This window comes from Doryrhamphus excisus, chromosome 23 (assembly GCF_030265055.1).
Source record: "Doryrhamphus excisus isolate RoL2022-K1 chromosome 23, RoL_Dexc_1.0, whole genome shotgun sequence".
Taxonomy (NCBI): Eukaryota; Metazoa; Chordata; class Actinopteri; order Syngnathiformes; family Syngnathidae; genus Doryrhamphus; species Doryrhamphus excisus.
Genome location: NC_080488.1, coordinates 6,988,109 through 7,015,328, shown reverse-complemented (window position 1 = coordinate 7,015,328; position 27,220 = coordinate 6,988,109). Strand labels below are relative to the sequence as shown.

Here is a 27,220-nt window from a genome sequence, read left to right as displayed (position 1 = left end):
GTGGTGTGTTTCCGGTACACACTGCTGACTTCAGCAGTTTAGTAGTTTGAAAATTATATTTTCGGGAAAACGTTTTGTCTTCCAAACTGTTTAGAAATGTATATAAACGTCAATTTAATATTGTAAGTCAAGTGAAAACATTGAAAACAATAGCTAACAAATCCAACCATGTTTTCAAAAATGTTAAAACCTTTCTTTGTGTATTAATCATATTGCGTTGTGTTTATCAGTCGTTTATATATATATATATATATATATATATATATATATATATATATATATATATATATATATATATATATATATATATATATATATATATATATATATATATATATATATATATATATATATATATATATAACAGGATAATTCATAATGCCGCCAACAGAGAACATACTAACTCCTTATTTCTAAAATTACAAATACTTCAACTTGCTGATATAGTTCATCTTCAAACAGCTAAAATAATGCACAAGGCTAAAAATAACCAATTAGCTAAAAATGTCATCCAATACTTCTCTACAAGAGAGGAGAAATATGATCTCAGGGAAGAACTACATTTGAAACACTTATATGCTAGGACTACGTTAAAAATTAAATAAATACATTTCAGTATGTGGAATCAAACTATGGAATGGATTGAGTAAGGACCTCAAACAATGCACAACGATGAGCCAATTCAAGAAACAATACAAGCAGTTGATGTTTGCTAAATACAGGGATGAAGATCATGATGTGCTATATATAGCACTATATTGACACTTACTATGGTACCCATTATGTCATTGGATGGTCATATCAGCTCCTAAAATAACCTCAAATCATCTAAAAAAAAATCAATCAATAAATAAAATAGAAAATAAATGAATAATATATATATATAAAATAAAAATACAAATATATAAATACAAATAAAAATTAATATAAAAAATAAAAAACTAAAAATTATATTAGGAAAGCAGGAAGTGAACAAATGTAACAGTTACTGATTGTAAAGTACCAGATGGAGGGGTAGGATTTAAAAAGCTTTGCTTCTTCCTACTCCTTTTGGACATGTGGAACTGTGAACTGATTATGGCATGCACGCAATTGTAATCTGATGCATGTTCAAATGAAATAAAACCATTACTATTTTTTTTTCCTTTTGTAATATTCGGGTGAGCGGCTTATGTTAGAATGAACAAAATTTGCTCATTACAATTCTCAGTAGCTCATCCAAGTTATGTTCAAATGAAAATTAAGACTTAGGCTGGGTGAGTTACTTGGTTCCTTACAGTACAAGTGATTTTCAATACCTTTATTAAAACCATAGTGTGATACAGACCAGAACACGTACAGAGAGCACACAACAGAAATAAATACCATCATGTGTACGCCGCTCATTGTCAAACAGGCTTATTGCAGCTGGCTTCGGAATTATGTCATCAGGGGAAAAAAAGAGAGAGAGAGAGAGATGGATGGATGCCATGGAATTCAGACAGAGCCACCACCCGGAGTTGGGATTAGCGTGCTAAAAAAACTCTGCCTGTTGACTGAAGTGCATTTCCTGAAACGCTCCAACACTCCCAAGACTGCAACCCATTTTCAAAAAGCAGCTAGCCCCCCCCCACACCCCCAACTTCGGAGCTTTTAGTCAAGGTCCATCTCAGGCTTGTTTTCCGTTTCCGAGGTGGCATTGCCTGTGCTCTCGCTCGTTCCTTTGTCTGCGCCTTCTTCCGGGGCTTTCTCCTGTCCGTTCACGGGCCCGTTCTGCTCTGCTGACGTTTCCTCCTTCGGCAACTCTACCTTGGGTTTGGGCTTGGTCACGATAGGGTTGCAGGCGGAGAATAGTTCCTGAAAATATCACATGTAACAACGTAATGTAAGGAAAACGCAAGAGTCTCACAACTGGGAAGGGGGTGTTCATGTATCCAACCACAGATAGCGTCAGGTATTTAGTGGGAGTGTGGCTCAGGCTTGACAAATATTACAATGCAACTGGGATGCTAAGTAGCTCACATTAGTGGTTTCTATTTGCCTGTCTGCTTATTCTTGGTTCTTATTATGCAATTGGAGGTGGAACTAACTAACCATCTTTTTCTTTTCAACCAGTCTAAAGATTAATCTAAAGATTAAAAAATATATATATCTCTGTCGGGCTTTTTGTGCATCTCACCCTGGTTTTTGCTTGAATTTCTTGCACTTTGACAGAGGGATCCATCATCAAGCTCTGTTTGCTTTGCTGGTTCATGGCGCTATTCATCCACATCATCGCTTCCGTGGCCAGTTTGTCCACTTTGGCAACATCCGCCTCGTCGAGATGGTCGTACTGTTCCTCCTGACCCACAGAAAAGTTCAATTACATAATGAATATTTGAAGACAACATTTTTTTGGGAGTGTTAAAATGTCCACATTTTCTAATTAATGATGGGGGAAAACGTTAATTTCAGTGAAACGGATCATTCAGTAAAAAGATCCGTTCATTTCGGTCAATTTGGTCGTTAGCCTGTATGATCTCCCCACGTGCATAGACCCGGTCAGCCATGTCGAGTCAGTCCGTTCACTTCATCTTCATGTTCGTTCCGACTCAACAGCGCAACATGTGATGACTAGTGGTGTGTCGGTCATGAACGAACAGGTCAAAAGAACTAGTTCTTTTTTGTGAATGGAATAAACGACGTCACCGACAGTGTCTTTCAGTCAGCTTTAAAAAAAACAAAAAAACAAAAAAAACATTTGCAATTGAACGGGTATTTTAAGGGCGGTGAGCTTGTTCATTCTGTTCACAAAAAGAACTAGTTCTTTTGACCCGTTTGTTCATGACCGACACCACTATTTCTAATCATTCATTCATTTTCTACCGCTTTTTCCTCTCGAGGGGCGCTGGAGCCCATCCCAGCTGTCTTCGTGTGGGAGGCGGAGTACACCCTGGACTGGTCGCCGGCCAATCACAGGGCACATATAGACAAACAACCATTCACACTCACATTCATACCTATAGACAATTTGGAGTTGCCAATTAAACTAGCATGTTTTTGGAATGTGGGAGGAAACCGGAGTATGATCTCGCCCTGTGCATAGACCAGAGTCAGTCCGTTCACTCATTTTCATGTTCGTTCCGACTCAACAGCGCAACAACACGTGATGACTAGTGGTGTGTCGGTCATGAACGAACGGGTCAAAAGAACTAGTTCTTTTTTGTGAATGGAATAAACGACGTCACCGACAGTGTCAATCTGTCAGTCTTTCAGTCAGCAAACCCCACCCACAGAGGGAGGCACTACGATAGCATAAGACAGGCAAGCACACAGATAGTGGAGGAACGGTGAACTGACTCTTCAGCCAATCAAAAAAAAAACAAAAAAACGTAAAATTTACAACTAAATGGGTATTTTAGGGGCGGTGAGCTTGTTCATTCTGTTCACAAAAAAGAACTAGACCCGTTCATTCATGACCGACACACCACTATTTCTAATCATTCATTCATTCATTTTCTACCGCTTTTTCCACACGAGGGCCGCGAGGGGCGCCGGAGCCCATCCAAGCTGTCTTCGGGCGGGATGCGGGGTACACCCTGGACTGGTGGCCAGCCAATCACAGGGCACATATAGACAAACAACCATTCATACTCACATTCATACCTATGGACAATTTGGAGTCGCTAATTAACCTAGCATGTTGTTGGAATGTGGGAGGAAACCGGAGAGCACGGGGAGAACATGCAAACTACACACAGAGATGGCCGAGGGTGGAACTGAACTGTGAGGTCTGCACGCTAACCACTCGACCGCCGTGCCGCCCCTTATTTCTAATCAATCATACAACACTGTGCAGTCCAATAAAACTTCATTCATTCATTTTCTACCACTTTTTCCACACGAGGGTTGCCAGAGCCCATCCCAGCTGTCTATGGGCAAGAGGCGGGGTACACCCTGGACTGGTGGCCAGCCAATCACAGGGCACATATAGACAAACAACCATTCACACTCACATTCATACCTACGGACAATTTGGAGTCGCCAATTAACCTAGCATGCAAACTCCACATAGAGATGCCCGAGGGTGGAATTGACCTGTGAGGCCTGCACGCTAACCACTCGACCGCCATGTCGCCCCTTATTTCTAATCAATCATAGAACAATATGCAGTCCAATAAAATTTGCCATTTTAAAAAGGTGGTTCACATTTGTGGCAGTATGATAAAAGATAAATAAACAAACGGAATAAAAAGGTGTAGCCTTAAAAAAATGCACAAAAATTTCAGTTTTTTGGCGTGCAATTTTGCCTGCGAATACAGAATACAGTGTGACCCTACCTTCATTTTGCACGCTTCAACAAATTTCATGTACTGCTGGATTTGTTTCCCCAGTTCTTCAAATGACTTGGGTCTCTCCTCAGCCTCATTGAATCGATCCTGGATGGGCTGGCCGAGTTTCTGCAAAGTGGAAGCGGTTTTAATGCCATCTCGATATTTTATCCGCTTTGTGCCGACTCATTCGAGTCGCGATTACCTTCAGCTCTGCTAGCCTGTCAATGTACACCTGCTTGGATTGGTCCTCGCCATCCTCATACAGCCAGTTCTCAGTATCCTCGAGTTTTAATGACAAAGCATCTCTTTCCTAACAAATACAAATAAACATGGCGTCAGGAATGCTGAATTTCGTTCTCGCTTCCCTTAACGTCGGCTACGGAGTTTGGACTCACAGCTTCTCCAACAAACTTCTCCAGCATGCCGTGGAGTTTGTCCCTCATCTCGTACACGTACTCCTCTACATTGTTCTTGGCGTCGTTCCTCTCCTTTTCCAGCTTGTCCTGCATGATCATCTTACCCTGAGGAGCAGTTGGAAATCACATCATGTCAAAATGGCGTGAAGGACAGTTCTGGTGGTCGTGTGGGAAGCTGGAGGACGTGTCAGTACCTCGTTTTCTACAAAAAGATTGAGCATATCATCCGCCAGCTGCCACTGTGGACTGTTTTCAATAGGAAGCTCCAGGACTTTTGTTTTGACTTTGGGCTTTTTGGCTTGAGGAGGCTGATCAGACTTCTTCTCGCCTTTTCCCTCCTCTGTGGTAGTCTAAAAAAAACAAAACAAAACAATAGTAAGCCAAGAAAAAAAGACTGAGACGAGCACTGGTATATGCTAAGATATCTAAAAGAAATCAAATGTATATATTAATATGCATCTCATCCATGAGTCATGAAAACTAAACTAGTAACACCGTTTTCTCAAAAGTGCCGTTCACCTCCATCTCCTCATTCTCTCGAGGGGTCTTCTCCTCTTGTTCTTTTGGACCATCTCCCTCATCCTGCGGCTCCTCCTGGTCAGTCTGCATCTTGTTCTACAGAGACGGAAAACACAACAACATGTGACAAGAACAATCTCTGACAACAAAGATCAATTGGACTATAGCAGGGGCCTCAAACTAGTGTCCTGCGGGCCGCGTGTTTGATATGGATGCTGTATGGTATCATGTACCCAGAAAAAATTATTACGTTTGATTAATGTTCATGTTAAAGGTTAAATAACTGTTAATAGTTATCCTCCCTATCCGTGTGGAAGTGGTAAGTTTTTGGCTTTTTAAGTTTAAAGGAAATAACTTGAAGGCTACCGTTTAGGTCGCTAGCTCTCTAGTTTGCGAGTTAGCATGTGTCTCAAGACCCTGCAGTTGCACAATATGTTGTAAATAAAAAGAGTATAAATGTGACTATAGTCGTGTTTTGTCATGTCTACAGGGCTCTAATAATGCTTTGTTCATTTTAATCTGAAAAAAATAATTTGTCTACCCACCAACTATATGTGGTTTCTTAAGTTTTTATTATTTGCCGTTTTATTATTATTATTATTATTATATTTATTTATTTGTTACTGATTGATTGATTTTCTTTATTCTTGATTTGTTTATTTTTCATCTTATTTTGTGCAGAAAAATAAAAATTAAGATATTTGAGAACAGTGGAATGTTTTATCAGGGCTTTTATTGTAGAAAATCGGAACCAAAGCACTGGAAAAGTCTGTATATTTTTCTGATCTTAATAAATGCGTTTTTTGTTGTTGTTTTTTTTTTTGGAAAACCTGATGCGGCCCAGCCTTGCCCACACCCTAGCTCCAGTGGCCCCCAGGTAAATTGAGTTTGAGACCACTGGTCTATAGTGTACCTCTCCATCCTTTTCATTGGCCTGCTCCGTCTCCATGGGTTCTTCCGTCTCGTCAGATTTGAGCACCTCCACCAGAGAAGCGCTGGACACGCTAAAGATTCCGTGGATGTTCACTCGCACCTTAACTTTCACCTTGGAGCTCTCGCCAGACGCCTGCGGGACAACTTTTTGGATCAGGAACTGGCCTGTGTGAACGATAATAGGCAGGAAGAATTAGGAATCCACAGACGACTCGGGGATGAATTAATTCATTGTGTGTGGGTAATTCCCATACATTTATTCATAGAAGTTAGAAATAGAATGTGTAGTTAATAAAAATGTTGATAGTGTTCAAATCAGAGGAAACGCTGGAGTTAAAAGCTAAAGACTGAAAGCATAAAATAGAACTAAAAGGATAAAAACGTAAGAAGAGTTTAAAAATATTAGTTAAAAGCCTGATTAAAAGGGTCCGTCTTTATTTATTTATTTATTTATTTATTTTTTTAAATATCAACAGTCTCCGCAGTCCTGAGGGCTCTCCGGCAGGCTGTTCCACAGGTGGGGGCCATAGTGGCTAAACCGTGGGTTTTGGTTCTGGGTTTTGGTATAGTTAAAAGGCCAGTGCCGGAGGACCGCAGGGTCCGCAGGGTTTGATAAGGTAAAAGCAGATCAGATAAATAAGAAGGTGCAAGGCCGTTAAGACATTTAAAAACCAGTACAGGGCTGTACATTAAAAACAGAAATGACTTGCCCATGGGGAATCCTTAAGGTGAGAACTACTTGCCTGAACTTGTAAAATGAAAAGACTGCCATAATGATATCATCTAATTTTTGTGGCATCACATGAGAATCTCAAATAAAGATGAAATTATTATCATTTCTTGTGGTTGTTTTCCTACATACGTAGATCATGACGTTGCATGGAAATCTGGATTGTCAAGAGACTTCTAGGCACTTTGCCTTTTATAAGTTGTGCACCACAATGAAACATTGAATAGACATATTTGTGTACTCGTTTTTTTGTGTTTTTAATCCAGAAAAAAATGCTCAATGGTCAAACAATAATTTGTGAAGCAAAGGTGAGAAAAAATACACAGAGAAATGGAACCGCTAGATTTTGTAGCTTGTGCAAAATCAGCACTTGGTATTGGATCTAATCAGTGGTGTTTCATTGTGACCACTTCAAATTGTCACAGCAATGTGATTCACTCACCTGTGCCATCATTTGATTTGCTGCCGCTAATAAAATATTTGTTTAGGAGGCACTGAAAAATTAGATCATGTTGGCAGGGACGCCATGATAGATGTTTTCGTAGTCAAACCATCGCTGATTGGTTGATCGCGAACAAGAAAAACGCGGACTGTGGTCTGCGAACCGCAGTCTAAATAAACGATTCTGATTGGTCCATTTCAAGATTTGGATTGGTTTGCAAATTACCACCGGAATTACGCAGTCCATGTTTTACCAACACCCAACAAGAACCGCTTTAAAAAAAATTATTCGCAGTATGGCATGCCAAAGTGCACTTGCCCGACGGGAATATCACTGATTGGATTTACTTGCCCCAATTTTGTTTTAACTTGCCCCGGGCCATCGGTACATCGTTATTGTCGAGCCCTGCAGTAAGAGAATCTTAAAAAAATCGATCCTGAAGCGGATGGGGAGCCAATGTAGCAACTTTAAAACCGGTGTAATGTGCTCCCTCCCCTCTGGTCCTCGTCAGCACGTGTGCGGCTGAATTCTGTAATAATCCGAGATTTAAAATACTCTTTTTGGGAAGACCAGAGAGCAGGGCATTACAGTAATCTAAGCGACAGGAAGTAAAAGCATGCATTAGTGTTTTACCTTCCAGGTTCCACTATAGTTACTTACCGATGGTAGGATCAGGGTAGGGCAGCGTATTAGGACTGTTGTAGTAGGCCTCCAAAGAGAAAGGCTCCTTGCGGTAGAACGTCAACACTTTGGAAAAAGGTGCTACGTGGTTCATGGGGAACACCTCGCAATCACTACGGCGCAAAACAGAGAGACATCAATGCTCGTATCAACGAACAGAAAGCATAAGCAAGACGTAGCGGTCAACTTTTGTTTTTACCTTACGCCTTCCTCAGCAGCAGAATGCCACTTCAAGGAAATGGGATAGGGAACGACGTCTGTGATGGAGAACTCACGCACTTTAAAGGCCGGTGACAGGATTGCACACTGTTGCGATGGAAAAAAAACACACGTTTATTATAGTCAACAGATGCTCGCTTCGGCTATGCTGAATATTGCAAGAAATTAATACGACAGCACATGAAGCAAAGACAGTGTGACGTACCTGCAAAGCACATCCTCTGGCCACTGCTTCGTCAGCATTCAGCGTGGTGCTTAATTCCTTCCCGAAGAATTTGCTGATCCTCTCTTTGACGGCTGGGATCCTGGAAGCCCCACCCACAATCTCTACCGCATAGATGTCTTCCTTTTTTAATTCTAAAAAGGGCAATAAAGAAATCGAATGAAGGGGTGATTACAATGTGTCGTGAACAGAACGAAGCAAGGCGTGATCCTCACTGGATTGCTCCAAAAGTCTCTGCAGGGGAGGCTCCACTCTGGCCAAAATGTCTGCACTCATCTCTTCAAATAGACCCCTTGTGAAAAAGAAGAAGAGACAACATCAGAAAAGGTACCTGAATGAGCTAAAACTGATCCGACGAGGTCGTCGCGGACCTGTTGAGCTTTCCTGTGACGTCGATCTCATTCATGAAGCACTCGATGTTAAGCGGCAGGTCGGACGAGTTGGCACTCATGAGCTTTTTCAGTTTCTCACACTCTTGGTAAAGCCTGACCAGAGCCCGGGGCTTGGACTTCACATCCAGCTTGTACTTCTTGGCAAATTCCTCGCAGAAATACCTGACTAATACCTCATCAAAGTCCTTCCCTCCCAGCTCGGCATCACAGGCCGTGGCAAGAACCTGGGAGGACGGGGAAGCAAACCAACACATGAAACAAAAGCTTGTCACAGCTTATATAAACGAATACAAAACAAGATTTTTAACCATTCCTGACCTTGAGCTTGCCCTTGTTGAAGGCACACACTGATGTCTGGTATCCAGAATGGCCCAGGTCCACAAACACCACATTCCTGGCCTTCTCCTCCAGAGCAGGTAGATCCTGCTTATAGATCCCATATGCCAAAGCCACTGCAGGGAAGAGTTGTGTGTAACAACAGAAGACCACAAAGCTCCAGATTCACATTGTGTACCGCTAAGTAAACATGCTGTGACTGACGATATGAAGGCTGGCTGAATTCCAACAGTGTTCTACTTCCTGTTTGTCATATCAAATTGGACCCATTTAAAATACACAAAAATCCTGTGAACGGCTATGTAAAAATTGCATCTTTTTTTAAGCGAAAGATTATCTCTACTTTGTTATGCTTTTTCCTGATTTTTAAGAATTTGAAGACGTATGTAAGGCCTAGAAGACATGCGTTGGTATCCTAGCAACAGCAAACAGTAAGAGAATCCTTGAAAAGGAGGTCAAAGATGTAGACTAAAATAAAAGGAGTACAGTTTATGCAATGGAAATAACATTATGCATTAGAGTTTATCATATTATGGATACTGGCCAAAGCCGTGAAAACATGCTAGGTAACATTTTAACATGCATAAGACATTACATACTGTTTAACAATGATGCTTTTCCTTTTCCATTTTAGAGCAGGACCAATATTAGCAGATTGGTTCCGCATAACCCATATTTGTTACAATGTATTATATTTCTTACATCAATTTAATACATCTTCGTCCACTCTGTAAAGTGGCAGAATTGGCGTTTGTTTTCTCACAGGCAATTTGTACCATCTGTCAAATGTTTGCAGCATTTCTTGAAATGCTGTCTTTTAAACTGTTTAAGAGCAGTATTTATTTTGTCTAGCTGTCCTCTGATATTTATAATGAAAAATAAAAAATATTGGGTGGCACGGCGGACGAGTGGTTAGCGCGCAGACCGCACAGCAGGAGACCGGGGTTCGATTCCACCCTCGGCCATCTCTGTGTGGAGTTTGCATGTTCTCTCCCCGTGCATGCGTGGGTTTTCTCCGGGTACTCTGGTTTCCTCCCACATTCCAAAAACATGCTAGGTTAATTGTCGACTCCAAATTGTCCAAAGGTATGAATGTGAGTGTGAATGGTTGTTTGTCTATATGGGCCCTGTGATTGGCTGGCGACCAGTCCAGGGTGTACCCCGCCTCTCGCCCAAAGACAGCTGGGATAGGCTCCAGCTCCCCGGTGACCCTCGTGAGGAAAAAGCGGCAGAGAATGAATGAAGACATTACATACTGTTTAACAATGATGCGTTTCCTTTTCCATTTTAGAGCAGGACCAATATTAGCAGATTGGTTCCTTCCGGGTAACCCATATTTGTTACAATGTATTATATTTCTTACATCAATTTAATACATCTTCTTCCACTCTGTAAAGTGGCAGAATTGGCGTTTTCTCACAGGCAATTTGGACTATCTGTCAAATGTTTGCAGCATTTCTTGAAATGCTGTGTTTATTTTGTCTAGCTGTCCTCTGATATTTATAATGAAACATAAAAAATATTCGGTGGCACGAGTGGTTAGCGCGCAGACCTCACAGCTAGGAGACCAGGATTCGATTCCACCCTCGGCCATTTCTGCGTGGACTTTCTCCGGGTACTCCGGTTTCCTCCAACATTCCAAAAACATGCTAGGTTAATTGGTGACTCCAAATTGTCCATAGGTATGAATGTGAGTGTGAATGGTTGTTTTGTCTATATATGCCCTGTGATTGCCTGGCGACCAGTCCAGGGTGTAGAAGACAGCTAGGATAGGCTCCAGCACCCCCTGCGACCCTCGTGAGGATAAGAGATAGAAAATGAATGAATAAAAAATATTTCCAATTTCCAAAAAAAGTTCTACCTATATTTGAAGCAAAATCTTTGTTTATTGGTTAGCATTTTCGCTTTCACTAGTTAAATTCTTCCTTTTTGCTATATTTTTCCAATTTATTTTTTTTATTTTATTCCTGCAACGAGCCGCATTCCTCAGATGCTCCCTGGGCCACACTTTGAACACCCATGTGTGTTTCGCCAGGAAGGCAAGGTTCTACCAGGCAGGAGTGTATCCAAAGTACCTTCTTGGCTTTGTCGTTGGTAAGGGGCTGGGTTGCATTGTGCTGGGGCTTATGCAGCTTTCATATGCATTGGATTGCATGATGATACTGTACTGTGTTGAATTACCAAATAATGCATGACAAAATACTTCCGGTTTCTTCCGCACCAAAGTTTGTTTTAACAAACAGATTGTAACGAGTTACATTTGCCAAAGGGCTGACCTCATAATAAAAACTGTTTGGTGTACCCGTTCTTACAGTATATACAAAAACAGAATACACACCTGCAGTTGTCTCATTCATGAGCCTCAAGCAGTTGAGTCCTGCAATCTGTGCAGCATCGACCACCGATCTCCTCTCCGAATCAGTGAAGTAACAGGGAACCTGGGAAGACAACAGGACATGTACTGTAGCCGTCTTTTAAAGTTAAAATCCTGTTTGCATGCTTTTTCTGAGGAATACCTCATGTGTGCTCTTGTGCCATGACTGAATTTGTGTGTAAACCTTCCAATCAGTAACCAATAACCAATAAAGCATGCCATTGTCAGTTAAAAGGTGGGGTCAAAGCTGGCTTTGCAAGCACAATACACAAATCTGCATCTCATGCAAACGAGGCAACGCTGCATTGTGATACTTACAGAGACGACACAGTCAGCTACCGGCTTCTTCAGTGCACCTTCCGCCGTCTCCTTCAGCTTGGTGAGAAGCATGGCGGTGACCTGCTCGATGCTGAACACCTTCTCCTCTTCCATGTACATAACCTTTTGGGAACAGCAGATGTATCACCTTTTAGTGTGAAATTATTCTTTCACTGCATCTTAAAAATACAAATAAAAAGCTGCTCAAATGTTGGTGCACACAAATGAGCGCCTCCATTATAAAATAGTCAAACTGTGTGTCATTCTTTAATTATGCACGGTGATGGAAAGAGATCCTGGCGGTGCGTCTTGAGATTTAAATATTACATGAAGTTATGCTGACGGGCCTCCAGTGTGCTGAGACCGCCCTTAAATTGCAGAGTATTACTGCTGGGTTGCAATTAGCACTGGATCATCCTACAGAACGTTTCAACTGTAGATACAATTATTACAGTGTTAGTTATCACCCTTATATCCATTTGCTTAGACAATAGAAAGTGTGACCCTGATCAGAGACCCCCAGGGCCAGGAGGTGCCTGGATGCGCCAACAGCGACCCTGCAGATGTTCATGTTAATCCTGCAAGAATGTGTCAAGATAAGAACTCATAAAACAATAAAAGTAATTACTCTCACATATACACACACACACATAGACAAACAAATACAGCTTGTGTAACTGCCTCCCCCCCCCCTCCCCCCCTTGGAGTTGCACGACCATGTAGTAGGGACCCCCGAAAGAGAATAAAAAGAGAAGAGTGTGAACTGTATACTCAGAGTGGAGCGGCATGTCACTGGGTATGTGGTTTCACTCTCATCGCTGCGAGTAACTTTGAATATTGTCTGTCTCTTCTGTATTTTTGTATTTACAAGTGTCACAGGAGTTTGAACCTGACATTTACTTGGTCCTTCGAGTCGGATCCCAAGACACCTGAGGAGTCCAGTTGTGGAGCGGACAAGACAGAAAGACCGTGGCCACGGCAGACAAAACCCTTTGATGGGGCTGTCTTCCCAGCTCAACAACTGGAAGCTGAAGGTTGACGGGATACCGACGGAAGAGAAGACAACAAAACAGTAAGACACTTTTGATCTGTGTTGAGTGTGAGTGAAAGGGCGTCGTCCCTTTGTGTTAAAGCAGGGGTGAGCAAACTGAGACCTGGGGGCCGCATGCAGCCCACTAAGGGTCCTTGAGTGCGGCCCGCGAGTCAATAAGGTTTGTCACCCGGTGCTAAAGCCTTGTGTATACTAGTCGCTGGCAAGCAAAGAGACAGACTCAACAGTCTTTGTGAAGACGAAGTTGGCAGTCATGAAAAGGAGGGCCTCCGCGGTTAAAGACCTTTTCGGGTTTGAATGCGAAAACCTTTTCAAAGTACAAATGAGTGTGTGAATGGGAGATATTGTCACTACACAGGTCTTCATATTAAAAGAGTGAGAAAAAAAAAGTAAGTCAGAGGCAAGAATTCTCCGCCCTCATCGGGTTAGAAGCTTGCGAATTACCTCAAAGAAAAATTAATTACTCTCTCACTTACAAACAACCCTGTTGTTAGTTCTCCCTAGGAAGCTCATCACAACAGGGACCAAATTAATATATATATATATATGCCCCCGCCTTGATATGAAAGTTTAATGTTAGTGCGGCCCGCGCAAGTTTGATATGGATGCTGTATGGTATCATGTACCCAGAAAAAATTATTACGTTTGATTAATGTTCATGTTAAAGGTTAAATAACTGTTAATAGTTATCCTCCCTATCCGTGTGGAAGTGGTAAGTTTTTGGCTATTTAAGTTTAAAGGAAATAACTTGAAGGCTACCGTTTAGGTCGCTAGCTCTCTAGTTTGCGAGTTAGCATGTGTCTCAAGACCCTGCAGTTGCGCAATATGTTGTAAATAAAAAGAGTATAAATGTGACTATAGTCGTGTTTTGTCATGTCTACAGGGCTCTAATAATGCTTTGTTAATTTTAATCTGAAAAAAAATTGTCTACCCACCAACTAGTTTAAGTTTTTATTTGCTGTTTTATTATTATTATTATATTTATTTATTTATTACTGATTGATTGATTTTCTTTATTCTCGATTTGTTTATTTATTTTTCATCTTATTTTGTGTAGAAAAATAAAAAGTAAGATATTTGAGAACGGTGGAATGTTTTATCAGAGCTTTTCTTGTAGAAAATCAAAACCAAAGCAAAGTTTATTCATTTTTCTGTTTTTAATAAATGCGTTTTTTGTTTTTTTGGGGGGGAAAACCTGATGCGGCCCAGTCTCACCCAGACCTGAACTCCAGTGGCCCCCAAGTAAATTGAGTTTGAGACCCCTGGTTTAGATCGCGTTAAATTACACATAAACATAACAACAAATGGTTTAAGTCCATATATGGGTTGACACAGTTAAAAAATGTGTAGGACTGATTTTGACGATTCCACTTTGACAGAGTACATGAGACTGAAGCCAGGAGACTGGGTGTTTATTAAGTGTAAAAAGAAAACACTGGCACTCTCCCAAGTGGGAAGGTCCTTAGGGGCCATCCATAATTTTCAACATTTTCACGAGCGTACAAACCGTACGAGGGGGGGAGGGGGTTAAGACATCAACGTACGCTTTTTTGAAAACCAGAAAATGTCGATGTCTGTATGTTCGAACCGCGGAACGCAGTCAAATTTTAGCGCGAATAGACTGGTCCCCTGCCGTCGTATGCTAGCGCGAGAGCGTACCAGTCCACGCGATACTCCACGTAGCGCTGCGTGCTTCGCATTCCAACACAACAATCAGACAATGGCCGACCCCGGTGATTTCGATTACCTATTTTCGTTCATCAAAAAGAGAATTACTGCCATTCTTCGCTCACCGAGCAATGCATACGAACAATACATCAATGTTTACTGCTTTGTGCGTTCGGAAAGAAAGTGGAAGGACGCTGTAGCGGCTGGCCAGGCGGCTTGGAAAGGTTCCAAATCGAAGGAATCGAGCAGGGCGGATTTGTTCCGAAGTGCCGTTGCGAAAATGGAGAAGATCAAAACTAAACCGACCATCCTGAATCTATTCGCCAGCTCTGTGTTTACTTTCTATATTTGGGCATGGACCTGGCTGTGATTGCCATTTTCTGAATTACTCTGTGGTGGTGAATTTGACTTTGTGGACAGTGCAGTAACAATCAATGTGATTTTCACTTCCTGTGATACACTGACTAGACCAGAGGTAGGGAACCTATGGCTCGGGAGCCAGGTAGGGCTCTTTTGATGACTGTATCTGGCTCTCAAGCATTTAGCACAATAAAAATGTATGTTTGCTAACATTTTAAAGTAAACATCACAGAAATCACTGTTAAAAATAATATTAAAAATCAAAACTTTCTTATGCATTTTAATTCGTCCATCTATTTTCTACTGCAATATGGCCGACTATATCCATCTTTCTTGATAATATTTTCCAGGTCAAACACCAAAACTTGATTATTACTGGGTAATGCGGTAGTCTACCTCGGTCATTGAGATGTCAAAAAAAACATAAACTTTCCTCCTTTAGTCAAATAGTCACCTAGCTAAAGCTGCAGAACCAAGCCTTTTGATGAAGATGGCCAAAAGAATGAAATACGTGTACTGAATACGGTTCAAAACCATGCAGCAGCAGAAGTTGCATTAATGGCAGCAAGTATTTGATTTATTATTGGACACTGCGCTGTTCACGAAAGTGTGCTGGCCACACCCCATTGGCGTGGGGTAGTGTGCCTGGTCTACGTAATTAAAGCCCATTATATCTAAAACTGTTGGTCTTACATACAAATGCACACATTTTATTGCACTCAATGTTTAAAAAATGTATATGGCTCTCACAGATACACATTTTAAAATATCTGGCCTTCATGGCTCTCTTAGCCAAAAAGGTTCCCGACCCCTGGACTAGACTAGAGGTGTGATTGTTAAGCCTTTTCAAAACAGTTGTGGCATCTTTATTGCATACTTCACATTGAGTTGAGTTCAAGGGTTGTGTCCATCATTTCAAAGAAGATTTTATCTCCTCAGGCTTTTGGAAACCAGGGGGCAACTCTTCTGCTCCTTGAGTAATCATGTGTGTATACAAGAAGTATTCCCTTGTTTAAAAAATCCTGTGGAAAACAGTTGTTGCATCAGGACTTTTCTACATGTATCATTTGATAGAAAGAACAATACAAAAAGACCAAATTTGTAATACATTTGTATTTTCTTGAGAGAAAAATACAAAAAAGAGGCATTTGATATAATTTTTTATCTTGCTCGTGTTCAATACAATGTTGATGGGCAGTGACTGATTGACCAGAGTCCCAAAATACAGCCAGAGAACACTATTGGACATGTTCGAATTTCATGGCTGTATTGGGTCAGTTGGTCATGGACCTATCAACATTTTTCATTTGGGATTGTACTCTTTTTTTTGGGGGGGGGGGGGGGGGGGTTGCTCAAAAGAGTACTCTTTGTACTCTTGTGAAATGTTGAAAATTATGGATGGCCCCTTATCAAGTATTGTTAACAACACAGACAGTGTTAAGAATTGCAGAAAGAAACACTTGGATACGCAGGGCTCTACATTAAAAACGAAAATGACTTGCCCATGGGGAATCCTTAAGGTGAGAACTACTTGCCCGAACTTGTAAAATGAAAAGACTGCCATAATGATATAATCTAATTTTTGTGGCATCACATGAGAATCTCAAATAAAGATGAAATGATTATCATTTCTTGTGGTTGTTTTCCTACATAGATCATGACGTTGCATGGAAATCTGGATTGTCAAGAGACTTCTAGGCACTTTGCCTTTTATAAGTTGTGCACCACAATGAAACATTATTGAATAGACATTTGTGACAGAGAAATGGAACCGCTAGATTTTGTAGCTTGTGCAAAATCAGCACTTGGTATTGGATCTAATCGGTGGTGTTTCATTGTGACCACTTCAAATTGTCACAGCAATGTGATTCACTCACCTGTGCCATCATTTGATTTGCTGCCGCTAATAAAATACTTGTTTAGGAGGCACTGTTTCATCACTTTTTGGTGTTTTCCTTCAGAAGTTGTTGAAGAATTAGACCATGTTGGCAGGGATGCCATGATAGATGTTTTCGCAGTCAAACCATCGCTGATTGGTTGATCGTGAACAAGAACGGGTGTGGGTGAAACGCGGACTGTGGACTGCGAACCGCGGTCTAAATAAACGATTCTGATTGGTCCATTTCAAGATTTGCAAGGATTGGTTTTCAAATGACCACCGGAATTACACAGTCCGTGTTTTACCAACACCAAACAAGAACCGCTTTTAAAAAAACTCTTGGCAGTATGGCATGCCAAAGGGCACTTGCCCGACGGGAATATCACTGATTGGATTTACTTGCCCCAATTTTGTTTTAACTTGCCCCGGGCCATCGGTACATCGTTATTGTCGAGCCCTGACACTTACCAAAATGCACTAAAAGTATATATTTTCTTCTGACTTGCAGAGGGTTGGTGACCCTTGTCTTAACGCTTAAGTCGATGCGAGAACTAGGTTGGCATAGCTGGCACCATGAACTATTAATGTAATTTAAGCTAATTTACCATTTGCTTTCAAAAAATCAAAACAAACAATGTAGAACATAATTCCAAACTACTAGGGTTGGGCAATGTGGACTTGAGCATATATCACAATATTTTTGGGATGTATCACAATATGACAATATATAATTTAAATTTTTAAATTTTAAAAAAGCTACAAAGCTTAAGCCATATAATGAAATTGTCAGGCACATTTATTTATTGGTAAAAAAGTGGCTAACTTTTCTAATGGGATGTCAGCCTCTGCACACATTGCTACTAAATCAACAACAAACTGTAATGCCTGTGCTTGTGATGAAGGAAGATGTAGTCACCCATGCAATTCCAACTGCATATGGAAAAAATGACTTGTTTACGCAGACATGGGGCAAACAGTGCTCTTATTTTGAAGAACACACAAAATCTGATCTGATCAACCTCCATGTGCAATATTATGGGCTTTAAATGCAATATACTAAGTTCTATGTGAAGTATTTCCATAATGCCTCATATTAACTCTCTAACAAGATCTCAGTGTATAGACTGGTCATATATCTCATCTCGTTTCATATTATCTACATACTGTATTGTATATAACTCTGGGAAAAACTGTTGATTTTGTTCATACTTGGGTTGTTTATTTTTCTACATTGTGTATTTTGTACTGCTTAACTGACTCTGTACTATTGTTGCTGTGCAATACAAATTTCCCCACTGAGGGACGAATAAAGGCATATCTTAGTCTTAAAAGTATGTACGTATGTATGCATGCATGTATATATACATTTATATTAATAAAAACGCTTTTATGATGGGCGACCGTAGAACACATTTAATATCAATATTGAAGGAAAATACCATACCATAGCCATCAAAACTTGACATGTCTAAGTGTAAGCTCACCTTGATTCCAGTCGTTCCTGTAGGCATTTGCGCAACATCGTAGACCAGGCTGGATTGGAGGCGCTGCACAAATGGATCTGAGAATGCCCGACCATGAAACCTCTTGAAGCCCTGCACCGTGTTCTTACAGTTTGTGACAACCTGTTCAACCATGGAGATTGGACACATAAGGAAAAATAAACGGATGTAAAACCCGTATGGCGGCCAACAGGGGCAAGCGCTTTAAAACACAGAAATTACCCAACATCAAAACACTACAGAGCACATTAAATGGGAAAATGCTGCAATCATTTCAAGATGGATATCACTCAGGTATGATTCCTCTGGAAGCCAGGCACTCTGAACTTGCAGAATTTCTTCCATTTAGTTATTCGGACATTTGAAACTTTTTTCTTATGCATGTGTTTTTGATCAAGCAGCGTTTATGGAATTACACAGCAATTCTTAATCTGCATCGTTTCCCCATTGGATGTGTTTTATAGGGTTATATTGCTTTGTGGTCATTTCAGTGTTCTGAGACTATGGACGTTGCTGGCCCTTGTCTGCCACCACACATTTGACAGTCAAACTGTTTCTTTGTGATCTAGATTTGACATCACTGCTACCAATCATTCATGTCATTCCCAAATACTCCATTAGTCACATTCTCAATAACAACACCAAGCAAGAATCATACCTGGCTTTTTGCAGCTGCACCAATTGATCTGTTCCTTGGCCCGAAAGAAACACATGCTCTATAATAATAATCAGAATAAAAAGTCATTTTAGTTGTCACATTTTGTAGAGTGAATCTGTCACAAGCAGTGATATTTTACTGTAACGCATTTGCTTAATGTAGTGGTGATTACATGTACAATTTAGATTAGGAAGAGCTACCATGAAACGCAATGACTTGGTAAATCCGTTTTTTGACATCAAGTGTACGGCGGCCTCCTCCCATCACGCGCTTTTCCGTGCCCAGAGGCATCACACAAAATCGGTCGCCTACATGTTCAGTTCTGCGCTATTTTGTAACATTGTCATTTATCATCGTGTAAATATATATTGAGAACAAAGTTCAAATGAAGAAGCGAGGCGGCGTCTTTTTTCAACTCACTACAGTGTCATGATTGCGCTAGCATTAGCAGTAGCGTTAACATGCTGTTTCCTGTTGTGAAACCCATTAGCATGCTAACTACCCAAGTTAGCATTACCAGCTTCACACAACAAAAATGATCACAGGTGGATTCGTGCACATTCCCCAACCTGTTAGAGACACGCAAGACCTAAAAGTGAAGTTATTGTTCGTACTTACGGTGTACACCGGTCGCTGTATTCGTTGGCGACAGTTTCAATCCCACCGGCTCGGGCTACTGCTACATAGCAGTTCAAATATCCCACGTCGAATCCGACAACTGACATCTTAACTAGCTAACTCAGCGGGGTAGCGTACACTGAATAGGAATAAGAACCGCTGCGAAATTTTGATGGTGAAAAGAAGACTCAGCAACTGTGTTTAGGGTATGCTTTAGCTCAGCGACCGTTGATCCACCCTTGTTCTTGTTCCATGAAGCTGAGCAGCAGCATGCGGTACACCGGCTGATGAACTACAGCCTTCAAGAATTTTCTATCCGTGTCGCCAACCAATAGCGTGAGAGACAGGAACATGACGCTGCGCCCCCCACTGGTTCAAAATAATATTGCAGTTTCCGCCATGTTGCTCAGGTTGGATGGAAAGCTTTAGATGCAGCACATTACAGCATCAAATTCATCACTTAGCATATATCTAGATTTCTGTTTTTCCATCCACATCCCAACCATTCCAATAATGAATAAATAAACATTCCTAACAATAATTACAAACCACAATAAATTCAGTCTGAAGTGATTTCACATAAATACTTTTCCATCTTTATTGGTGAAACAGAAGCAGCGTTAACAAGAGATAAACTGGAGAGTTTATTCATCATTCTCGTAGTCGGCAGGATTCTTCCTCTTGCTCTGCTTGTGAACACTGTTGCCCCACGTGTACGTCACGTACATGAGGATCATTGCTAAAAAAGAAAACAACAGTGGCGGGATGTGCATTAGTTCACATTTTTGCATCGCTGTGCAACCAAAGAATAGATAAGATATCCTTTATAAATGGAGTGAGAGAAATTAGGGTGTCATAGTAGTCTATTTACATATACATTTAAATGCAGACCGGTCAACATGCATGCATTTTGACGCACAAACACGCTTTGTGCATGTCACATTTTGTTCAGTTTGTGTCTGAAAGCCTCAGACATTACTAGTTCACATTTACAAACAAAATGCGACTTTATGGACAGCCTGGGGACCACAGTGCTTCAGGTAATACTGTTCCGACACAGGAAAAAAAGGAGACACACACAGAGCTGTGCATTGTTTGTTAAGTGTTATATATAAATATTACGCGCTAACAATGGATCTGCGCGATCGATCGATCGTTATCGCACAAATCGATTGATTTCTGCGCTCACGATGGATATAACGGCCTTGCGCTGGAGACCGATGCTTTGACACTGCGCTGACGATATAATGACAATCGATCTGCTAATTACATACAATACAATTTGCATGCATCGACTTCTTGTTGATTCTTGTAAGTAACAACGTTCAGCGCTGCCATCTGTTGGCATCTAAACAAAGTACACACATCCATCCCGGGCGCAGTAATATACCATCGATCGTGAGCGCAGAAATCGATCATTTGTGCGCCAACGATAGATCCATCTCGGGCGCAGCGCTATCGATCGATTGCGCAGATCCACCATTAGTGTGTAACATAAATATATAATCATGGCTGGAAACCCTGGAAATCCCAGTTATCATATAATCTGATTTTACTGTGTTCCTGACACCCAAACCAGAAATAGTATACTGTTTCATGTTATTTTAGGTAGCCCACTGCCATCAATGTCATTAGTTACGACACTCATGCTAAAAAAATAATGGAAAACTTAGGAGAAATAAAACTCACGAGGGGCCACTTTGAAGAAAGATGCAGTGAACCTTCTCCACACATTGGGGATTCCTTTGGAGAAATAATTTGGGAAAGCCCTCTGCTCAAATGGGGACAGACTGTATGTGATTACATGTCTGATCCTGGCCAAGTCTCCAAAGTGGCGGCCCATGCTGATCTGAAAGGCAACAAAGATGGGTGAGTGAACAGGTAGTAAGGGTAGAATTTGTGGTCTAAACAGCTATACTGCTAGTGATTTCAGCGCAAAGTGAGTCAAGCACTGACCATACAGATTTTTTTTTTAACTAAATTACAATACAATAGCGGTACCGTGGACCCATTGAAGTGAAGAATCACGATCATGAGATATACTGAGGATTTTACACTGATTAGCATGAATCAAGCTCCGGTTTAAAACGTATAACCCGAGTATATTTGTGAATAAATCTATGCCAGATTACCTAAATAAACGCCTATATTTAATCCCACACTACCAATTTAAATCAATTTAACCAAGATAGTGTGAATGTGAAATGAATGCTAAGCAAAAGTCGTGCTAGCAAAATATTAGCATTAGCATCGACGGCCTGGCTAAAGCACAAACATTACACCTTGAGACATTTCCTCAGCTAACGTTAAGAGACCACATAGGTAGCCTTTGGTGACAGGTATGTCAGATAATCGTCGAGTCGCAAGCCAACCAAAGTAAAGCGTTAGTATTGTGACTGGTGACATTGAGGTTTACCGTGCTGCTTCTCGTCGTTGATCAAAGGTTTCTGTGTCCTTCCTGCGTCGAGTTATAAAGAATCGGAACACTTGACTGCCATCTAGCGGCCAGGAGGCCACACGCTCAAAATGACCAGCACTCTAAACTAAATATACAAGTATAGTTGTGCCGTATTATGTCATCTATTGTTTTTATTATTATTAAATGAGTAAAGACCGATTTTATGCATGCTGTTCATTTATTCCCCAACTTTTCAGAGCACATATTTTCATTTGTTAGAATATTCTTACGCTGAACACAGACACGCAGTGAATTCATATAATTTGCATAAATACACGACATGCATCTAGTCACATTCAACCAGTACAAATTCATAGGCACGCAGTCACTCAGTGACCAGAAGTAATAAATACACACTGACACCATGACAGCTTTCATTCTGGGCATTGTGAAGACAGCTACCACTCAGATAACTGTTTGGAATGTAAAGGAATAAAACAATATGTAAAAGGTTTGATGAGATTGTGTGACTGCTTTGTCCTAATTTTTTTTTGGGGTCCAGAACAGGGCTACTTAAAACTCGCCAACTGTAACAAATTAAATAACAAAGGACAGACCACTAACCCAAAAATAAATTAACAAAAAATAACTTAAAATAATCTCAAATTATATAGCGCACAAGTGTTTCATATCCAAGAGCATATTGCATTAAGTTGAAACACAGGATGAATATGCATCCCTTTCTGATAAGGCATCAACAGAAATGAAATGACCATTAATTTCTTCTTTTTCTTTAGTTTTCACAATGTTAAAATACATTGTTTAAGTAAACACACCTGCTCCAGAGCACACATCTTCTATGCACAATGATTTTTTACAACTTTATGAAATCACAGAGTCTGGTCTGAACATCTTATGTGTTAATAGCGTACCAAAAGGTTTATGTGTTTCGGGGGTGGGGCAGATCCGCTGGTTTAGCGGCAGGTGCACCTGGTCGCGATCATGTCTTCAAACTCCTTGTACACGTAGGAGCCGTCCTCTTCAAAGATCATGACGCTTAGCGGGCTGTAATGAGAGGGAATACACGAAGGCCTCGGCACGGAGGAGTCGAGCTTCTCGTAGATGATGTTTTGCACCATGGTGTGGACGGGGGAACCGTAGATGAAGCCGATGGTCCTCGGGCAGATGCCTCGACAGTACCTGGGGTTATATTTAGGTGGGAAGACGATCCAGTGATCCAGCTTGAGCTGGCTAAACCGTACTCTGAAATCGTACAAGTCACAGTAACTCGTGGAGAATTCAGAGCTGGGAAGAAGCTCCGGCAAGTGGATATCGAAACTTTTATCGCCTCTTTTGCTTTTTGAAGACTCCCTCTTCCGCCGTCTCTTGGCTCGGACCATTTGACTGGCCTTGAAGAGCATCTGCTTGCTAAGTGTCTTGGATGGTACCACCTGGCGAGACACTTTGCTGTCGTCATGGAGATAAAGCAACAGAGGAGGGTCCACTGTAAACTCCAAAGAACCTTTATGGCCGACATCTACAGCTAGTTGCTCCTCACTGCAGACCACATCGATTAGAAGTTGTACGTTCTGCTTCGGGACTTTCGAGAGAGGCTGAAGAAAGAAAGTGACGTCAACTTCCACCCAGTGTCCTCTTCCCGAGTCGTGCGCGCCGGCGCTGAAGTTCACAGCTCGGTGGATGCCGGCACACAGCGGACACTTGTTGGAGTGCTCCTGCTCCTTGATGCTCAGGTAGCACACAGAGTCCGCGCGGTCTGAACTGTATAGCAGGGTCGCCTTCACAAGCTGCTCCTTTTCTCGGACTTGATCGAGGCTGTAGGACAAGTCCAGTTTGTACATCTCTGCAGGAAAATATATCGGCTCGTAATTACTTTTCATACACTCTAAAAAGTAATTCAGAGTTCTGTTTTGAGTTCTGTTGACACCACTTGATTTAATACATAAATGCAATTTAAAAAATGTAATAATTGATTTAGATAAACTTTCCAAGTTGTTAACTTACATGAACTTAATTTAGCATGTCATATACACTCAAATTTTATTGTTGGTAATCTCAAAATAAAATTCAAGTTGCCATGACTAAAAATTAGCTTGGTAACAATTAGTTACTGCTACTTAAAAAGCTGTGTGCATTGTTATTATAATTAAGTAGACAACAAATTAAACTACTGTGAATAAAATGATTAAGTCAGTTGACTTATTATGAGTTATGAACTTAAAAACTTGTCCCATGACAACAATTATTCAGTAAGCATTACTAGCATTACTAAGCTTTGACTGGTTCAAAGCAATTTCAAATTAAGTTGTCATAACTAAGAAAGACTAATGGAAACTGTTGCGTTGATTTTTTTTTTGTTGAGGCTAAACATTTATTTTTTGAGTGTACTGCAGTTCCATAATTATTTAGTATTTAGTGTTATTTAGCATTCTGGTTGTTTAATTGAAGTGAGATGTATGAGAGGAGGCACTTATTTCAAATAAGAATTGTTAATGGGATGTTACAATGGGAATCCCGCAACAGCAGTTTCTATTGTTGGTTTTATTCTTGGTTCCTATCAGGCGGAGCCTACTAAGAGGAGGAGGATGTTGACAAACTACAGCAGGGGTATCCAAACCTTTTCCAGTGAGGACATAGTGAAAAATGAAAGGGCCACTGTCATATTTTGTGTATATATATATATATATATATATATATATATATATATATATATATATATCAAGAACTAACGGCATCAGCTTTGTAATATCAGTTAAAAAAGTATACATTTTGGTCTTTACCATTTTTTTAAATTTTGAAAATATTTCATCTTTCTTCAAAAAATGTAAATTTAATTTTCCCAACCTAATTTTCCTGAAAGGACAACAGAATACAGTGTATTAAAATGGCACATAAGTGCCCTAAAGCACCCCAAACGTGCTTTAAACGCCTTTGCTTTTCATATTACACTTAAAACAACAACTTTGTACTATTAAAATTACATTTTTCATCATATTAGAATTTTATTTTAGTGTTATTTAGCATGCCGGTTGTTTATTTGAAGTGAGATGTATGAGAGGAGGCACTTATTTCAAATAAGAATTGTTAATGGGATGTTACAATGGGAATCCGGCGACAGCAGTTTCTATTGTTGGCTTTATTCTTGGTTCCTATCAATAATGCAATGCTGTTGGAGGCGGAGCCTACTAAGAGGAGGAGGAAGTTGACAATCTACAGCAGGGGTATCCAAACCTTTTCCAGCGAGGACATAGTGAAAAATGAAAGGGCCACTGTGATATTTTGTATATATATATATTTCAAGAACTAACGGCATCTCAGCTTTGTAATATCAGTGAAAAAAGTATACATTTTGGTCTTTGGAAGTTGACAATCTACAGCAGGGGTATCCAAACCATTTCCAGCAAGAGCCACATAGTGAAAAATGAAAGGGCCACTGGGATATTTTGTATATGTATCTATCTATTTCAAGAACTAACGGCATTTGTAATATCAGTGAAAAAAAGTATACATTTTGGTCTTTACCATTTTTTAAATTTTGAAAATATTTCATCTTTCTTTGAAAAATGTAAATTTAATTTTCCCAACCTAATTTTCCTAAAAGAACAGAATACAGTGCATTACAATGGCACACAAGTGCCCTAAAGCACCCCAAACGTGCTTTAGACGCCTTTGCTTTTCATATTACACTTAAAACAACAACTCTGTACTACTAAAATTACATTTTTCATCATATTAGAATTTTATTTTTGCAAAACTGTAGCAATTTTCTCATTATGTGATTTTATTCTTGTAAAATTACAGATGTTTTCTAATTTCCCAGCTATTTAAACCTCTATTTTCTTATTCTCGTAATCATGACTTTATTCCCATAATACTGACTTGATTCTCTTAAATTTTAAGAGAGATAATTTTCAAAAGATTTGATTCTCTCTTTAAAAACAGGCTTTTCTTTAATATTTCAATTATTTTAATTATTCCTCACAATATTAGAGTCTCATAAAATGACAACCTCTCATCTCAGTGGATTTTTTTTTCTCCGTATCACTGCGTAATTTCCAATATGCAGCTTCTGGGCTTCCGTAGACATACAATCGATGAATTGAAAATATTTATCACTGTCCTATTGATGTCGTGTAGGCTCTCATTGTGCAGGAAATGTCCCGGTTTTGCTCACCTTTACCGCTTTTTGCAAGACATTGCTCCTGCGGCTTGATCAGTCTGACGACGTTGTAGTGCGCACCACCGTCTAAACTCCTGTGATCTCTGGCCGTTCTCTTGTAAACATCCGTCAAATACTTGATGTACTTGTGCTCGGGTTTGATCTTTTTCCTGGAGGTCGGGTTCCACCGGGAGCCTCCGTGTTCGGACAGCGCTTTGAGCAGCGGTGAGAAGATGCTGCCAGAGGTGTACTGACTCAACTCGCTGATAGAGTGCAGCGCGTCCGTGTGGCCAGCAGAGCATGGAAGCGGCGGCGGGCAGCCACTGCTGACCAGCAGCAGGAACATGGTAGCGCGAAAACAACTAATAACAACTGATATAAACATTTGCTTATTTTATTCATCCAAAAAATAAACAACAGAACCGGCCCCCCCAAAAAAAACTCAAGAGCTTCACCGCCGAAAACTCAAGCTGTGCACACGTGCCCCCCTTGCTGATCAGCACGCGCAGGTGTTGGCAATCAGTGACATTACTCTATGACGTCAGCATGCAAGGACGCTAACCAGCAAGCTGCTATGAAAGCTAAAAGGGGACCTATTATGTTCATTTTTCGGTCCTTTGTATTGAATTGTGGACTCCTATAGAGCGGCTACACGGGATAACCAGCACAGAAAGTGTTGTGGTTCTTCCAGAATCTGCACCTATTTCTTTGGATATCGTGATCCAGTGAAAACGGTCTGTTCTAATGTTTTCCGCCCACGGTCCGCCTTCAGACACGCCCACTTTGGGGTAAAACCATTACTCACATGTTTCTTCAGTTATTTGTTCACTTTTCTTAGTACTAAAGGTACAGTTTTACAAATATAATGATGACAACAACAATAGCTTGTAAGACTGTCATGCACTCCATAGTTAATACCAGAAATATAATCCATAATCAATGATGCTCAATAAATAGACATTTAGATTTATAAAGAAGCTGTAAATATTGTAAAAATGCCCTTTGTGTTACATAAATGAGCCTCAAAATTCATA

The 27,220-nt window shown here is 40.5% G+C and overlaps 3 protein-coding genes across 4 annotated transcripts; all 3 read right to left on the bottom strand.

The window, feature by feature from the left end:
- Positions 1-1,279: 1,279 nt before the first annotated feature.
- hspa4b (heat shock protein 4b) lies at positions 1,280-19,919 on the bottom strand. Its single transcript, XM_058063522.1, has 19 exons — positions 19,612-19,919; positions 18,994-19,051; positions 18,318-18,458; positions 11,876-11,998; positions 11,522-11,621; positions 9,166-9,299; positions 8,827-9,071; positions 8,671-8,747; positions 8,438-8,589; positions 8,213-8,319; positions 7,993-8,126; positions 6,141-6,325; positions 5,228-5,323; positions 4,903-5,058; positions 4,688-4,813; positions 4,495-4,602; positions 4,299-4,418; positions 2,159-2,320; positions 1,280-1,836 (listed from the first exon to the last, which is right to left on the bottom strand). Exons 1-19 carry the CDS (start codon positions 19,716-19,718, stop codon positions 1,633-1,635), a joined length of 2,535 nt encoding a protein of 844 aa, XP_057919505.1. The 5' UTR covers positions 19,719-19,919; the 3' UTR covers positions 1,280-1,632.
- A 262-nt stretch (positions 19,920-20,181) lies between these two features.
- LOC131110423 (cytochrome b-c1 complex subunit 8) lies at positions 20,182-22,176 on the bottom strand. Of its 2 annotated transcripts, none has more exons than XM_058063525.1 (3): positions 22,028-22,176; positions 21,301-21,460; positions 20,182-20,350 (listed from the first exon to the last, which is right to left on the bottom strand). In XM_058063525.1, exons 2-3 carry the CDS (start codon positions 21,452-21,454, stop codon positions 20,256-20,258), a joined length of 249 nt encoding a protein of 82 aa, XP_057919508.1. In that variant the 5' UTR covers positions 21,455-21,460; positions 22,028-22,176; the 3' UTR covers positions 20,182-20,255. The 2 variants fall into 2 exon arrangements, with proteins under 2 accessions (XP_057919508.1, XP_057919509.1); XM_058063526.1 differs by having other exon boundaries at positions 21,894-22,029.
- Positions 22,177-22,241: 65 nt separating this feature from the next.
- LOC131110421 (growth/differentiation factor 9-like) lies at positions 22,242-26,711 on the bottom strand. Its single transcript, XM_058063523.1, has 2 exons — positions 26,202-26,711; positions 22,242-23,870 (listed from the first exon to the last, which is right to left on the bottom strand). Exons 1-2 carry the CDS (start codon positions 26,569-26,571, stop codon positions 22,984-22,986), a joined length of 1,257 nt encoding a protein of 418 aa, XP_057919506.1. The 5' UTR covers positions 26,572-26,711; the 3' UTR covers positions 22,242-22,983.
- Between the last annotated feature and the right edge of the window lie 509 nt (positions 26,712-27,220).